At 41.5% G+C, this 16121-nt stretch overlaps 1 protein-coding gene across 1 annotated transcript in view; it reads right to left on the bottom strand.

Moving 5' to 3' along the window:
• ghrhrb (growth hormone releasing hormone receptor b) overlaps positions 1-16121 on the bottom strand; it is a 61811-nt gene that overhangs the window by 3757 nt on the left and 41933 nt on the right. Inside the window, exons 4-12 of the mRNA XM_074668542.1 lie at positions 11228-11328; positions 7280-7377; positions 5283-5415; positions 2832-2985; positions 2679-2739; positions 1045-1114; positions 564-655; positions 345-474; positions 150-191 (exon numbers count right to left, since the gene is read on the bottom strand). Coding sequence (XP_074524643.1) covers positions 150-191; positions 345-474; positions 564-655; positions 1045-1114; positions 2679-2739; positions 2832-2985; positions 5283-5415; positions 7280-7377; positions 11228-11328 — 881 coding nt within the window. The remainder of the gene's footprint in view (positions 1-149; positions 192-344; positions 475-563; positions 656-1044; positions 1115-2678; positions 2740-2831; positions 2986-5282; positions 5416-7279; positions 7378-11227; positions 11329-16121) is intronic.

Raw genomic sequence — 16121 nt, 5'->3', positions numbered from 1 at the left:
TATTCTTTTCTATTCTATTCTATTTTATTCTATTCTATTCTGAGCCAATGGATTGTATCTATTTTTACCAAACAAGAAGAATTGAGCATCCTGCATGATAACAATCTGTGTAATCCAGAGCATGCAGAAGTTATAAAGTGTTGACTCACCTCTCCGTTCAGGAAGCAGTAGAGCAGGGCCACAACAAATCCCTTCAGAGCAGAAAAGCATCCAGAAAGTTTAAAAATACTCCACAGTGTTTGTGTTCTCTTAAAAAATGTGATGATAATTTGTTAAATAATCACATCGAGTCTTTAAACTCTGCTTGCTTCAGTCTGTATCACTAACAGCGTCGTGTGTTTTACCTGAAAGGAGCCCAGACCCAGCTCGATGAAGATCCGGGCCTCTGCTCCGGTGTTCTCTGGCAGGAAGGCGAACACCATGTAGTGCATCCCAAACAGAGGGATGAGGAGCAGGGTGGACTTGGCCAGCCTCCTGCACACCGAGGACAAAAACAAACGGATGAACGCCACCTTAAGACTGATCTTACTGACGTGATGATGAGGAGTTCAGGCTCTTCTCACTTGAAGTGACTGGTGTCGTTCCCTCCCACGCCAGGCAACCTCAGCTTCTGCACCAGGATACGGATCACGTTGATGAAGATGATGAAGTTCACCTGAGACAGAAGAAGCGTGATTCTTATGAAACCTGAGAAAGGAACTTCAGTCCAACAGAAACAACTCTCAGCTTCGTATTTCTACTTGAGCACAAACTCGAGAGGCTGTGCTCTGATCGATGTCTGAACGGTCCCCTCCAGCGCTCCTCTGACGGCCACTCAGTCATGTTTCTGGATTATTCAGAGCTCATTAAGTGCTGCTTTTCAAACCTAGCCCCAACTTTTCACTGGCTGCTCACACAACAGGAAACAATCGAGCTGTTACGACTGCCGAAAACACAAAAATTAATCATCTTTCTTTTTCTTACTGTTTTCCTCGAGTGTAAAGACCAGTAAAGAGGACTCTGCTAATCCCTCAGTACCTCCCACTGTGACCTCTCTGCACTCACCAGCAGTGACGCTGTTATTGGAGCTTTTATGATCCACCAGACGAAGGCCACATCTGTGTCATCCCAGCACCTGAGACACACAACGCACGTTATTGTGATGAACAAGGCGGTCACAGAAGCACAATATTGAAAATCTCATCATGGATCACGACGGCTCAGCGTCCCCTGAAGGAGCTCAGAGGAGGAGGAGAAACCCCCCACTGAAGCTTCATCTAGGATCTACGTTCACTTTTCATTTGGTGTCATTTTATGAGGGAATAAGGAGCCAGATCTGCCGGCTGGAGCCTCAAAACCAGACCAGCAAAAACCACAAGTTCCCGTAAAATATGGAATCGTCCCGTATTTCACACTTAAAGGTTACAAACAATCAATACGGGATGCAATTTGTCCCGTATTTCCAATTTGCCTTGAACACAATCCTACTAAAAGAATCAACAGAATAAGATTTTAAAATGGTGTGAATTATTATAAAGCTGCCACAGTTTTTTACTGAATACATTTTCTCAGATTGATTATTTCTTATCAATACATCAAGAATACAGACATTTCATTAGTACACATGAAAAAAAGTTCAGTACAATATTGATAACCAGTAGCATTCATGATTATAGAAAAAAAACAACAAAAGGACGGACAAGAAAGAATACATTTTGAAAAAATACTTTAAAATTCTTAAATATTGACATGAAACTTTAACTAATACATTACCACAACTGCTGCCCCACTCTACTGTTGAAAGTCAGGTCAGCCCCCCAACACACACACTGCTAAGGGTGTCCCTTATTTTTCTGCCCCAAAGGTGGCAACCCTAGTTGGACTGAACATTAGCCTTTAGCTCATGCTCTATCACTCTCCTGTTCAGCTCCCGTCTGCTCTTTTTCCATTTTTTCTCTGGTGGAGCTTGTCAATCAAAATCCTGCTCATAAGCTACTGTGGGTGAGAGCGGTGCACTCTTTGGATGAGAGCTCAACGTGGATATGAGGAGAAGATGTGAGATGACAGAGGCAAATCGAGACGCTGCAAGTCAGAAAAGTTCAGGCAGCTCAAGCTCAAACTGAGGATGTGTCGCGATAGTTCAGAGAGAAAGAGCAGCGCCATCAAGAGAAAAGACGACAGAGATCATGGAGAGGATCAAAGGATGGAGCACCCATTTACATTTTTCTCTGTTTTTTGGATCAAAAACAGAAAGAGAGACATAAAAGAAGAGAGCCCACTCTTCTTAGGTAGTTTTGATGTTTACATAGTCAGAGAAAACAAGATTATTTGGGTCTTGAAAGATCGTTCAAGATGCTCTGGAAATGGCTGGGAGCCAATGTGTTTAAGTGTGGATTAGGATCAGGCATACATCTTGAAGGGATACTTTGAGATCATTTTGGAACTCCTCACAGCCCCTTTAAATAAATCCTTTTGTGTGTCTCTGCAAAGCAACAGTCCACCAAGCAGCTTGAGAACTTGAAATTTTACTTGTTTTTCCACATTGCTGTCACAGAACCTCTGTTAAGCTACACAGTTTTTGACTATGGTAAGCATCAAGGCCATCTTGTCTCAGAGACCAACTACTCTGGTGGCTGGAAAAACAAATTTCATGCCTGTGCATCTAGTTTTCTATCAGACTGTTTTCAGCACCAGCTCACCCTGTGTTATCGTAGAAGTTCCTGGTGAGGATCCAAACCGTTATGATTGTTGTGGGGAGACCTGGGAGCCACAAAGAGAAAAAAATGGTCAAAACTAAAGATGAGACGGAGACAAAGAGGAAAGAAATTCACACTTAGAGTGGGAGAATTTACCCCAGCCAATGAGGATGTACCACCAGAAGTATTTCTTCTGGAAGACGAAGGTGAGAGCGAGCAGCGTCTGCAGGTAAATGCCCTCCACCAGCAGCCAGAAGTAATTAGCCAAGATGCTGAACTGGAAGAATGCCACGGCTGATTTACAGGACGTCTGCAGGGACAAAAAGGACACGAGACAAAGGAGTCAGAGGTCTGAGGACGTATAAAAGGATTTTAAAGAGGTGTGTGATGTTTATGAGTGTTATTTAAAGCCTCATGTACTAAGTATTCTTCATTGTTTCTTTATCTGTTGTTTTTGGGCCTGGCCTGAAAGGAGAGGAGAGGTCAGTTTTTGCTGTTTCTTTGACTACTTAAACGTGCTCAACAACTCACCAAAATTGGAATACACCTCATGATCTGCAAAAACTAATTATAGTACTAAATTTTCCTCCCAACATCCCATAATTTGCTCTAGCGCCACCTAGGCACACCAAAACGTCTCTAATAGACAGTGGAACGCTGTAGAGGGATCAAACTAACGTCAAACTGTTCATCTCATTGAGGTGCACAATTTATATATTGACACCCCTGACCTATCTTGAACAGGAAGAATTTGCCCGCATTTTTGCCCCTTTTTCAAAATTTATCTTCTCCCACACCAATATTAGTTTTGGCATGAAATTCACCCAGATGACAGGGTGAACCCTGCTTTACAAAATTTATTTTAGAATATTTTGTTTCGGAAACATTTTTTAAATGACAAGCCCTCAAGTCGGTGAACCCCAGAGAAGCCCTCTCAGCTCTCCTCATTACAATGAATGGGAAAAGATAAAACAGCTCTACGCAAGCTGCAGCATTTGGGCCTTTACACGAAAAAGCAAAAGTGGTACAGCTTTAAAAATGACATAGATGAATTCCTGATAAAGTTCTCTAGAAAAATATTGTGGTTTTAGAGAGATTTTGTTAAAACTGTAGCATCTGTGGGGAGTTGTTTCTTAAAGTCCGGTCAATTTCACTTCTGACAGTGCAGCAGTTGGTGATGATGTCACACAGTGATAGGGAGTTCCGTGCAGCTGGTCATGTGACTCACAGAAGGCGGGAAAATGTGTTTTTTCACTCACAATTAGGGTCTATGCCCAAAGGAAGAGGACCTGACCTTTCTCCAACAGGAAGCCAGCAATTTGAAAATGAAATGTCACTACATTTTTACCCTTTCTGCAAAAGTTATCTCCTCCGCAACCATGAGTGGTATCTGCTTGAAATTTGCGCACATGATAGACTAGACTCTGCTTTACAAAAGTTGTGCGTGACTTTGACATTTCGGACCTGGTTTTTGAATGACAAGCCCTCAAAGTCGGTGACCCCCACAGAAGCCCTCCCTGCTCCCTCCATTAAGAATGAATAGGATAAAGTTCCAGTTCCACACAGGCTGCCCATTTGGGTCTCTGGACAAAAATGTAAAAGTCGCACAGCTTAAAAATGATATGGCTGGATCACTGACCAAATGTCCTACAAAAATAATATAGTTTAACACTGATTAGGTTTAAATTGTGGCCTCTGTGAGGAGTTGTTCACAAAACTTCTGTGAATGAATTTCATCCTTGACTGAACTATCTGAGCATAAAGAGTGAGAAAGTTTGTGTTTGTAGATTGTTTCTTTGTTGAAATGATAATTCTTGGTAATAAATCTTTATGGGATGTAAAGCCTGTTTGTTCCTCTTTTAGATGGAGCCACATTTGTGAGAAACATGCCTTTGTGGGATGAGGAGCAGAGCTGAATCTGCAGGTTGCACCCATTAAAAAATTGCAGAATCTTCTCTGCTGATGCCAAACAGCTTTTTTTCATGTTCTGTTCAAACTGTTTTAAAATCTATCTTTGTTTCTTGATTCCTCACAGATTTATTAAAGACTTTCTGCAGGACTAAACACTGGCTCTATGCTGAAGTTGTCTGCTGGTCACTTCTGCTCTCAGATTGCTGACAGCCTCTTCTCGTCGTCTCCTCTCCATGATGGTCATTTTCACCTGTGAGAGTCTGGATGCTGAATCTGGTCCCTCACATGAGAGACTCTCAGCCTCACTTCAGCCCCACCAGCAGAAAAACAGGAAGAGAGACTCTGCTCTCTAATCCTCAGAGGGATCCCCTCACTCTCAACCCCTCTCCCAGATAATAAGCTCTCCTGAACTGGAGAGGTTCGTGTCCGGGAAACTCGATGCAGTTTATCTGACCCGCCTCAAACGACAGACGAGGGGATTACTCTGCCAAAAGTCATTCCCGCTCAAGTCTGTCCTACTTTCTCTTTCTGAAAGTCTGCCACTCATGCAACATCTTCACTTCCTCTGCTGATACCTGAGTGCTTTTTGCCTCCTCTTCTTTTTTGATATCTGTTTACATCGAGTGGTGCTGCCGGCATCCTTCAGCAGAGAAAAGCTCTCACACACACACACTTCACGGAGCTGCTCATACTCACTGTCGACATGAAACAGTGGTCATCGTTTTCATCAGCGAAAAGGACGCCGTCTTTGATGAAGACGGCGCTGGCTCTCAGGATGAAGGAGAAGAACAGGTTGATGTGGATGTAGTTCCTCGTGCAGTGAAACTTCCTGCAGAGCAGAGAATTTATTCGTCAAAATAAAAAAAACTTTCAAGCACGCTGTGTGAGATCATCTTCAAGATTCAAAAACTGGAGGCTCTAACAGTAAATCATTCAACAACACGGATTGATCTGTGCTGCTTTGACTGACAGTGGGAAAAAATGAACTTGTTTATGAATTTCTTGACTGGGCCTCGAGAAGTTTCATTAGACTAAACAACACACATGGAGTAAACATGTAGTTGGGTTAAGATGACCAAAATTGATGAATAATTGTGGTTATGGATTAAAAAGCACATCCATCAATCTTGACTTCTCTGCCCTGAAAAGACGACTAATGTCTTAGTTTTTTTCTTAGCGTAAGAGGTGGAGGATATATCGAATATACTTGACTTATCATGGGCTGTTACCATAGACTTAGTAAAAGTAGTCTACGGATGTCACCTGTCTGTTCCTGAAACCGTGAAATGAAGCAAATCCACGGAAGCAGGTTGTGAGTTTTGTTTCTTACAGCTACAGGACACTCATCCTTTTCAAACAGTGGCGATTGCTCTAAGACTGCAAGGGAAGCTCAGCTTCCCCTAAAATGTCCCTAAACAAAGTGGTGATATGTTCTGCTGTGTGTACATTTCATTGATAAAATCTGCGCTAGAATTCCTTCATCTTTTGTTCAGAATCAGCTCCTATCACAGGTAACTGGCTCCACCTCCTTCTCATTCATCCCTGCAGCGTCTCAGCGCTGTAACACAGACGGACGCTGAGCGTCTTCTGACTTCAGCGGGGAAGCGTAGAGTGGGTTGTTCCACTGTGGAAACTGGACGGTCATTGGATAAACGCTGGGCTTTGTCCCGCCCATCGGACACTCAGCGTCTCTGGGGGTCTATGAGGAAGTGGGCTGGCCTGGACGCTGGGCTTCTGCATGATGATTGGATGACCTGTCTGAGGCTGAATCCGTTTTTGATTGACAGTGAAATGAGCCAGTCAGCCATCTTGAAGTATAACCCTCCACCGGAGCATATCCTGAGTTTTACAGTCAGTTGTTCTGGACTGATCTGGAGGTTTTATCGATCCCCAGCGAGTTTACTTTTCTTAAAAACGACGAGCGTTGTGTTTACAGATTCTCTCTCTTTTCACCAGTTTGGTGCGCACCAGAGTCCGATTTTGGTTTCACACCAACCCAAACGGGACCAAATATAGGTCGATCTAAATTTGGGTCGACCTAACACTGTAGGTGTGAAAACACCCTTAGTAAAGCTACATATCAGGTATTAACAGCAACACTGCCCCCATGATTTCCAGTGGTACTGCACCATAAACTACAAGGACACGTTTAGAAATACTGATGATATGAAGGCAAAGCACCAACTGAAAGCTCTATCTGTATGTGGCTCCGCGTGTAACCTTGAGCATAAATGGGCCTCAACTCTGACAGTTTGTCTTCTCTGCTCACCATTTACACAACACACACACCCTCCTCCACAACTAAATGTTTTATGTTCAATGTTTACTTTTTAATATCTTGTCTTTGGTGTTTTATAATTGTGTGATGTTGATCTCACGTACTGCAAAACAAATCTATCTACAGGTACAAATAAAGTAACCTGACCTGACCTGACCTGACCTGACAGCTGTCCTACTGTACTCCTTCAACTTGTATTGAGCATTTAAATGATCAGAACCACAAACGCTCCAACGTCAGCGGTAAAAGAAAGAAAAAAATGAACAACACACACACCCCAAACTAAGTCAAGTGAACTGAACTGTTCAGATTTTCTTCATAAACCGTTCAATCTCTAGTATTAAAACTGTGTTTGCTAAAGTCTGTTGGAACTTGAATACAGTTACTGTGATCATCTTTATTAGAGTATCCTTACCTGAAGGCAGTGAAGACAAAAATAGCCAGTATGAGGGAGATCAGGGAGGTGGCGTAGCCGGCGGTGTACACCTGTTTGAAGTTTGAGAAATACGTCGTCTGGAAGCAAAAGAGAAGCAAGAATAAATGAATGTAATCATAAAAAAAAGACACAAAAGAGGGGAATCAATTAAGACTTAGGGACCCTGCAAGAAAAGACAGACATAACTGTAAAACCTTTCGTGTGAGAAGTACAGTTTTTCCAAAAGTTGAATGTTTGTTTGTGGAACACCTGAAGTGGCCCCCTTGTGACGAGACTGGATGCTCAGCGGCCCTCAGGTAATTTGAGTTTGACTTCCCTGATTTAAAGCCTGAATTAAATGGAACATATTGAAAAGAAAACAAGTTTAAACTGAAAAGTGTTGTTTTATGGAAATTATATTCTCATTTTAGATTTAATCTTGTCTCAAAGAAGACGATAAAACAGCGTAAAAACGTTTGGAGGAACATCTTCCAGCTAAAGAAGCTAATGATCAACAGGTTAGTCACATGACTGGATATAAAAAGAAGCATCCAGAGTGTCTGAGTCCTTCAGAAAGGAAAATCACTCTGTGAGAGACTGCGTGAGCAAATAGTTCAACAATGTAAAATGGACTGAGGGGAGGTTGGAAAGTTGAATAAAAATGCATCTTTCTCTTTGGAAATCATGGACACTGTGTCCTCTTCTATTTGTTAAGCTCTGCTTCTCCCGTCTTCCCTTTCGAACATGTACAGTGTGATCATCTATTGACAATGTGTGATATTGTATAAGTGTGCTGACATGACCGAAATCAAATCAAATCAAATAAATAAATAAAATCAAACCTGCACAATTTGAAGCTACCGCTTTAATTTTGTTTCCCCTCATTCCCCTTTTTCCGTTGCTAGGCGCTACCCAAGTAGCTGCCTGTTGCAGCAGCTCTCTCGTCTTTGTCCGTTTCTTGTAATTTTTTTCGTCTCTTTTTCGTCATCTTTGTATTTGGAGTGGATCATCACTTTGTATGGTTCATTGTCGGTCACGGACACCAAACTTTTTGTGGCTTCGGCAATATTTTTAACTACTTTTCTCCTGTGTTTGTCTGGAGATCCTACATGTAACCATGGCTGCATTGTTTACATGCGAACTCAGCTGTTAGCAGCCTGTAGCATGCCAATGCTAACTAGTGTAGGGCTTGATGATTTCCCTCGAGCTGAGGAGGAGGAGGTGAGGACAACGTGCTGGTTCTCGGGTGTGAGCTGGGAGGTGACGACGTGGACCTGTCCTTCCATCCATCGTTGTTGGGAACGTGGGATCTAGCCCCGGGGGATGGACGAGCTAGCCGTGCTAACCCAGCGGCATCGTGCTGTTCACGGACGTGGCTGACGGAGCTGACATCGGACGCCGCTACACATCGGAGGAGCTTCGCCTGCTGTGAGCAGACAGGATCCAGGAGACAGAGACTGAACAGACTGCTGGGGAGGCTCAGTCCTGGACCCTGTGGAGGTGGAGACTGGCTGGGCTGGAGAGTGGTGGACGAGTGGTGGACGGGATGTCGTCATCTAATTTCTTATGGACCTTTTTGCACTTTCTATACTCTTTCTTACTTTTGTTTTCTTAAATGCTGCGGTGACTCCTGAATTTCCCCTCGGGGATAAATAAAGTATTTTCTATTTCTATTTCTATGCAGTGGCGTGCACAGACTTTTTCGAGGGCAGGGGCAAAATGAAAAAAAAAAAAAGCACGTGCTGTGTGTTCTCGCCACTAAAAAGGTTCTAAGTTCAGCATGTTTTTCTGGGTACTTTCCCGCCCCAATCAGCCAACCAGTTGGGAAGTTCAGTGTGTTTTTGGTTCCCAAGAGAGCACTATCGTGCACTAGCGTGCAGTTTGGCTCCAAGAGGGCACTTCAGCTCATAATTTGTTCCACCAGACACTTCAGCGCACATTTTGCCCTCCAAGAGGACACTTCAGCATGTCTTGGCTCCAAAGCAGGCACTTTTGCATGTTTTGGCTCCAAATAGGGCACTTTAGCATGCACTTTTGCTCCCTAGAGGGCACTTAAGCATGTTTTGCCTTCCTAGAGGGCACATTAGTGCGCACTTTGGCTCCCTAGAGGGCACTTGAGCATGTTTTGGCTCGCAAGAGGGCACTTTAGCATGCACTTTGGCAACCTAGGGGGCTCTTTAGCGCACACTTTGGCCCCCTAGAGGGCATCTTGGCATGATTTGGTCACATAGTGGGCACTTTAGTGCACATTTTGCCTTCCAAGAGGGCACTTGAGCATGTTTTGGCTCGCAAGAGCGCACTTTAGCATGCACTTTGGCTCCCTAGAGGACACTTTAGTGCGCACTTTGCCTACAAAGAGGGCACTTCAGCACATAATGTGTACCACCAGACGCTTCAGCGCACATTTTGCCCTCCAAGAGGACACTTCAGCATGTCTTGGCTCCAAAGCAGGCACTTTTGCATGTTTTGGCTTGCAAGAGAGCACTTTAGCATGCACTTTGGCTCCCTAGAGGGCTCTTTAGCGCACACTTTGGCCCCCTAGAGGGCACTTATGCATGGTTTGACTCCCTAGAGGGCACATTAGCAGGAAATAGCTTCCAAGAGGGCACTTTAGTGCACACTTCAGCTCCCTAAAGGACATCCTAGCATGTTTTGGATCCCTAGTGGGCACTTTAACGTGCACTTTTGCCCCAAAGAGAGCACTACAGCATGTTCTGGCCACATCATGGGCACCTAAGTGTACATTTTGTTTTCAAAACAGGGCACTTGAGCGTGTTTTGAGCAAGACAGCTCTTTAGCGCACACTTGTGGACACTTTAGCCAACACCTTTGCTTCCTAGAGGGCACTTAAGCATGTTTTGGCTCCCAAGAGGGCAGTCTTATTTGTCTTTTCAGCCAAGGAGGAAGTTCAATATGTTTTTTCTCATGAACACATTTTTGCCCATGTAGGGGGGACCCCCTCCTGTGCTCATTCCTATCCTTAAGTTTACATGACCTCTGTAATTTCAGTGGTCAGTTTTTTTCCAGCTTTATCGTAACACTTTTGAACATATAAATCAACATGCTCTGTTTGGTTCACTACAGTCCACAGGATCAGATGTTGTTTTTTTTAGTGCAGCCCTTTAAAGCTCCTTGAATCAGTAGGATTGTAAATGAGTTTAGCCCTTTAAAGGTGGAGTGGATTCAGAGTGTTTTGGTGTGTAGTGTCTCTGATCAATCCTGCAGGATCAGATTCATTTCGCAGCTCATCAGACTCAAACCAGAGAAGTGTCTGAGGAGAGTCTGAGAGTCTGACACGGTGTGTTTGACCCTCACCTGGAGAACTCCTCCACCTTCCTCTCATTCAGATGTTAGATTTCACTCTGAGCGTGGAGCTCTTCCTCTGGTCCCATCCTTCACTCTGCTCTACTTTAATAAATCTGAAGCCTTCGCTCTCATGAGAGCCATCAGTGAATGAAAACCAAATCCTCCATCATAACCTCCGGCCTCAGACTCTCTGCGGCCTGGGGGACGACATCACGCTCCTTCCTCTTTGGGAGTCAATATTTACTCAGCAGCAGAGGTCAGCGCTCAGGAAAACACCAGATATTTATAGAAATCTAATAAATGACCGACGCTCGCTGAGTCCGTGTTGATCTCTCAGAGTCAGAGAGAGGTGTCACTTATTTATTGCTGAGCTGTCACTGAGCCCTCACGACGGGGGAAATTATGGGCTGTTAGTGCGAGGTTACTTATTAAAGTTTATTATAGGGAACAGAAATCATCAGTGGGGAGGGGTGACACTGATTTACAGCACAAATACAGGGTTCGTCTGATGAGTCCTCAAATATCCATGAACAGGAGCGAAAAACAGATGAATCTTTTCCTCGTTTATAATAACTTCAAACTTTGAGAGGAAAATGATGATCAAAGAAAAGTCTCAGGAATAAGAAGCTGAAAGTCGTCTACCTGTGGTTCAGACACTTCATAATCTGTAAACTCGCAGGCATCTTCGTAGGAGGGGTACAGCTCGGACCACCCGGTCTCAGTGCAGTTCCTGTAGACGTATCCTGAAACACAAACCACATCCATGACTGAAAGGTTTGAAACATTTAATTTACACATCCTTCATTTTTACCTTGATTAATCAATCCACGATGTCTGACTATAAGAAGCCACAATATTATCTGTTTCAGTCCAGGTCCAGAAACAAGAAAAGTTGTCTTTTAAAAATGTGTTTGAGCTCTGAAAGAAGCTGCAGACTCCTGCCTGAACCTGAACCTGAACCTGAACCTGAACCTGAACCTGAGGCTGAACCTGTCACAGGCTGAGGAGGGGGTGGAGCTCTCACCAGGGCCGCGTCAGTTTCAGGCAGAAGTGACAGAGAGACAGACCAACCTGCACCGTGTCAAAAAAAAAAAATAATAATAATTGATGGTGTTTTTGTGCCAATAATGCACAGGTAGACCAGAGTTTTGGGATTAGTTTTTTAAATATATTTTTTATATAATTATGGGCCAATAGATTGTGATCTCATGTAAATGAATTAATTAAGGAAAATGAATGAAAAATCGTCTTAAAGCCCATTTTTATTCTTTGGCTTTTCACCTCAGCGAGACTTGATTTCTTTGCCCAGTCTTATTCCCATTTTAATTGTTTTTGTTTGCTTTTAGTTGTTTTGACTGTTTTCTTTTAAGTGTCTGTTTTTCCTCATCTGTTTTTATCCTTTTAATTCAATCTACATGTACAGCACTTTGTTAACAGCTGTGGTTGTTTTAAAGTGCTTTATAAATTAAGTTGGTATAGTATGGTATGGTATACAAATTGATATGAAATGATAAAGAATTTTGTAAAAAAAAAAAAAAAAAAAAAAAAAGAAAGAAAGAAATTCTAATTAAGGAAAATTTGCAACATTTTTTCAAAAAGATTGTTTTTAAATTATTTGCAAAAAAACTGCAGAAATTCAAAAAAGTTTAAAATTTGAGATAAATTTGCAAAATCTTCAAAAAAATTTAATTTCTTACAAAAATTGAAAAAACCTCAGGTTACAACTCAAAAACAATTCAAAATGATTTAAAAATTGCAAAAATCTTTAAAAATAAAAAGCTTTATGGAAAAAAAAACAAAACACCATAATACAAATTCCAAAAATTTTCCAACATTTTATAAATGTGCAAATAAAATAAAAATTTAATTTCAAAAAGTTTGCAACATTTTTCAAAAATATTGTTTTTAAATAATTTGCAAAAAGTTGCAGAGATTCAAAAAGTTTGACATTTGATATACATCTGGAAAATCTTAAAAAACGATAATAATTTCTTAAAAAATTGAAATAATGTCAAATTGAATCCAAAACTTTTCAAAACGATTAAAAAATAATAATAATAAAAATAAATAAAAAACATTCAAAAATCTAAAAAAGGAAGCTTTTTGGCAAGATGTGATGCATATTTAGTTTAACAAAATATTAAGGCATGATTTTTTTTCCGGTGTCAACATTTTTATTATGATGATTTTTAAACATCAAGATCCTCTGTAAAATAAAAAAGATAATAAAAAATGTTTTTTCTATAATACTTTTTTAAAGCTTCAAGGAGCCTGTAAAGGAATCAAAGGGCTACATGTGGTCCCAGAGCCGCAGGTTGAAGACCCTTGGGATAGACAAATGAGAACCTGAACATTGAGAGAATACAAGACGGCAAGTAAGAGTCTGAATTTTATCTGTTCCCAGAGCTGTTGAAAAAAACCTGAGAATTATCAAAGCTTGAGCAGCATTTTAATGGAGAGTGTGACGCCTAAGAGTAGAAATTTAAAGGAAAAAAAAGGAGGCTGAAACCTCCTGTGGAGGAGGAAAGAAAATAAAACTTTTGGTGTATGGATTATTCCTGAGGAATTATCAGTTTTTGGTCACTGAGTGGAAAGGTTGTAGGTCTTTCCGTGTGTGTTCTCCTGAACCTGTGGTGTGAACTTTTGACCTGCCCACACGACCTTAATGAAGCAGAAGCCCCCGCCCAGTAAAGAGCTCTTTAACCAGTTGGATTATTGAAAAGTCTGAACTGTTCTGCTTAGTCCACTCTGCTCCAGGCTCCAGGTAACGCTGCCGTGCTCCTGTCAAGCCAAAGCTGTAAATGATGAATTTAAATGAGTCTGCAGCCATCTTCTCCCACCATGGCCTCCAGTTAGAATGACGGAGCTGCAATACACGCAAGGTCATCTGTGTTCGGAGTGAATCGGCGTTTACGAGAAGGAGGATAAAAGTTTCTGTGATTTCACGCTGCTGATGTGCCCGTCAGGCTCCTCGGCACAGCCGCGCGGAGCGTGGGGGTTTGAGTGGTGGGTGGTTGGAGCGCTATCCAGCTGCATTAGCCTCAGAATGAGGTGGCGTGCAGCGCCTGCAGGCCTGCAGCGTCGGCGGGTGAATGGTTGGATGTGAAAGGAGGTGGAAGGCCGAGGCTCCTGGGAGGCCTCTGGTTCTCACACCGCCGTGCTTAACAAGCAGCGCCAATTCTTTCCTCATGCTCTGGGCTCTTACAGTGAACTCTTTGATTTTCCAATTCATCGTTTTCTCTGCATGCGGCGTCCCGCTGGAGAGGCTCGATCTCAGCGCTCCGCCGCAGAGCTTGACTTATCAGGGCGTCTGTGGAGGAGGAAATCCAGCGGGGCGCAGACTCACTAACAGGAGGTTATCAGGTCATCAGCAGCCACCTCTGCTCCTGATCCTCGACACTCGGTGTGTGTTTAAACTTTCTTTAAAGGAGCTGCTCTGTTCTTCTTCTCTGCTCTGTGAGGATCATCATCCTCTGCTGGAAATCTGTCAACAGCTTCATCCGTCCACTGATCATCCCACATACCCAACCAGCTCCAAGCTGCTTTAACTCTCTTCTTTAAACCAACACACAAGCAGTGAAAGAGGGACTTTATCCGAACCTGCTTCAGCTTCAAATGCCAAACCATGTCACACAGAAATCACATTTAGATTCAACTAAAGAGTCTCTCTGACGTTGGGTTGAGCAAACTTTGATCAGATCACAAAAAGACTCTGCAGCTACACTACAAGTCCGTCTGTTGAAAACTTGGTTGATAAGTAACCACTGGTGGTTTTGCAGTACCCGGGTCCAGGACTCAGACTCCAGACTTTGATCGTGAGCTCTGAATGATGAGGACTTTGATGCCTGTGTTAGTTTCTTCAGAGTTAACCCTACGCTGTTGAGTCCAATGCAGTCGTAACGACAACATTCTTCTGTAATAATGTCTGCGTTGATCTGTAGTACTCCTCCAAGACACATGGGGGCAGTGTCTTCTGTTATCACCCATTTCCAGTCCCACCACACTTTCTGCTTTTTCTTAGTGACTCTAGCTGTGTCCCAATTCAGGGGCTGCAGACTGCTTTCCCAATTTGAAGGCTCGTTCAAAATGTGGCAGATAAATTCATCCTCCTTTTTGGGTGACATGATGGACGGATATCCCAAGATTCATTGCGTGTGAACGCCGAAGATGATGTACACAGCCGAACTCCAGAAGGAATCCTATGTTATCCAGATGTAAAAAAATTCTAGCAACAATTATGAGATTTAATATCTAAAAACACTACAGAAGATTTTGTTTTACTTTGACAAAATGTAACATTTGAATTCTTTCTAAGTTATTTCTTTATATCTTTTTTTTTTGTCCATGGGTTAGGGTAAGGATTGGGGTTGGTAAAAATTTAATAAATTTCTCTCTCTCTCTTTTTTTTTGCAAGTTTACTTAAGTCAATTTTTTTAACTTTTGCACATTTCTGAAATTTTTATCTTTTATAAATTTGTCCATTTTGAAAAAATACAATTTTTTTTTTGCAAACTTTTGAAATTTCATATTTTTTAAATTTTTTTTACATAATTAGAAATTCAACTTTTTTTTTTTTTTGCAAATTGACTTCATTTCTTTTTTCTTTATTTAGCAAGTTTCTGAAATTTAAATGTTTTAAAATATTTGTCCATTTTTCAAATTTAATTTCTAAACAAAAAGAAAGAAAAAGAAAATTTTTGCAATTTTCTTATTATTTGAAATTCAGACAATGCTTTGAAATTAAATAAAAAAATGTTTTTGTTTTGCAAATTTATTTTTATTTTTTTTTCTCCAATTTTTACAATTGTTTAAAATTTCATTTATTTGTAATTTTTTATACTGCATTTTCTTTTGCAATTTTTAAAATTACTAAGTTTTTATTTGTATTTTTTTTCAGCAAATTTATCTAAACTAAAAAACCGAGATATAGCAAGTTCAATTTTAAAGACTTGAACAATTTCTCTTTTAAATAATTAGTCACTAGATCTTTATACACAATGAACTTTATACACTTTTTGTCTTAATTGTGAAGATTGAGTAGATTTTTGGCTCCTGAATAACTTAAATCCAGGTACTGAGGAGCCTGTAGACCCCTAGTAATGTTAGTAACTACAACGATAATCGGTTAGTTTAAATTCTAATGAACAGTCATTGGGCTGCAGGTATTACTATGTTTTTTAACACCTGCAGCAGGAACTGACCAGTGAGTTACTAAAGTCGGAGAAGATTGGTGAGTATTTATGCATGACACAAAGCGCTGGCAGGAGAAAATAATCCAGTGATCTGGGACTTGAATCAGATTATTCTGCGGTGATTCAGACGCTGAGGACTGACCCAAGGTTTGGTAGCTAAACCACAAAGCTGGCCCTTACAAAATACCACACTGTAGACTCAAGTTTAGATAATCTGCTCTCCAAGCAGCAGATCGTGGTAAAAAGGTTTGTGTTCGTCTCAGTCTGGTCCCGAGAGGGGACAAGGAATAATGAACGTGAGAGCAGAATTTTAACCACTGTCCAGTTTTTATGTCCCCACATAT

The sequence above is a fragment of the Halichoeres trimaculatus genome, unplaced genomic scaffold, assembly GCF_033239565.1.
Source record: "Halichoeres trimaculatus isolate MK-OKI-2021-1 unplaced genomic scaffold, fHalTri1.1 fHalTri1_scaffold_4, whole genome shotgun sequence".
NCBI lineage: Eukaryota > Metazoa > Chordata > Actinopteri > Labriformes > Labridae > Halichoeres > Halichoeres trimaculatus.
The sequence above is the reverse complement of the archived record's forward strand: the minus strand, read 5'-3'. Positions and strand labels throughout refer to the sequence as shown.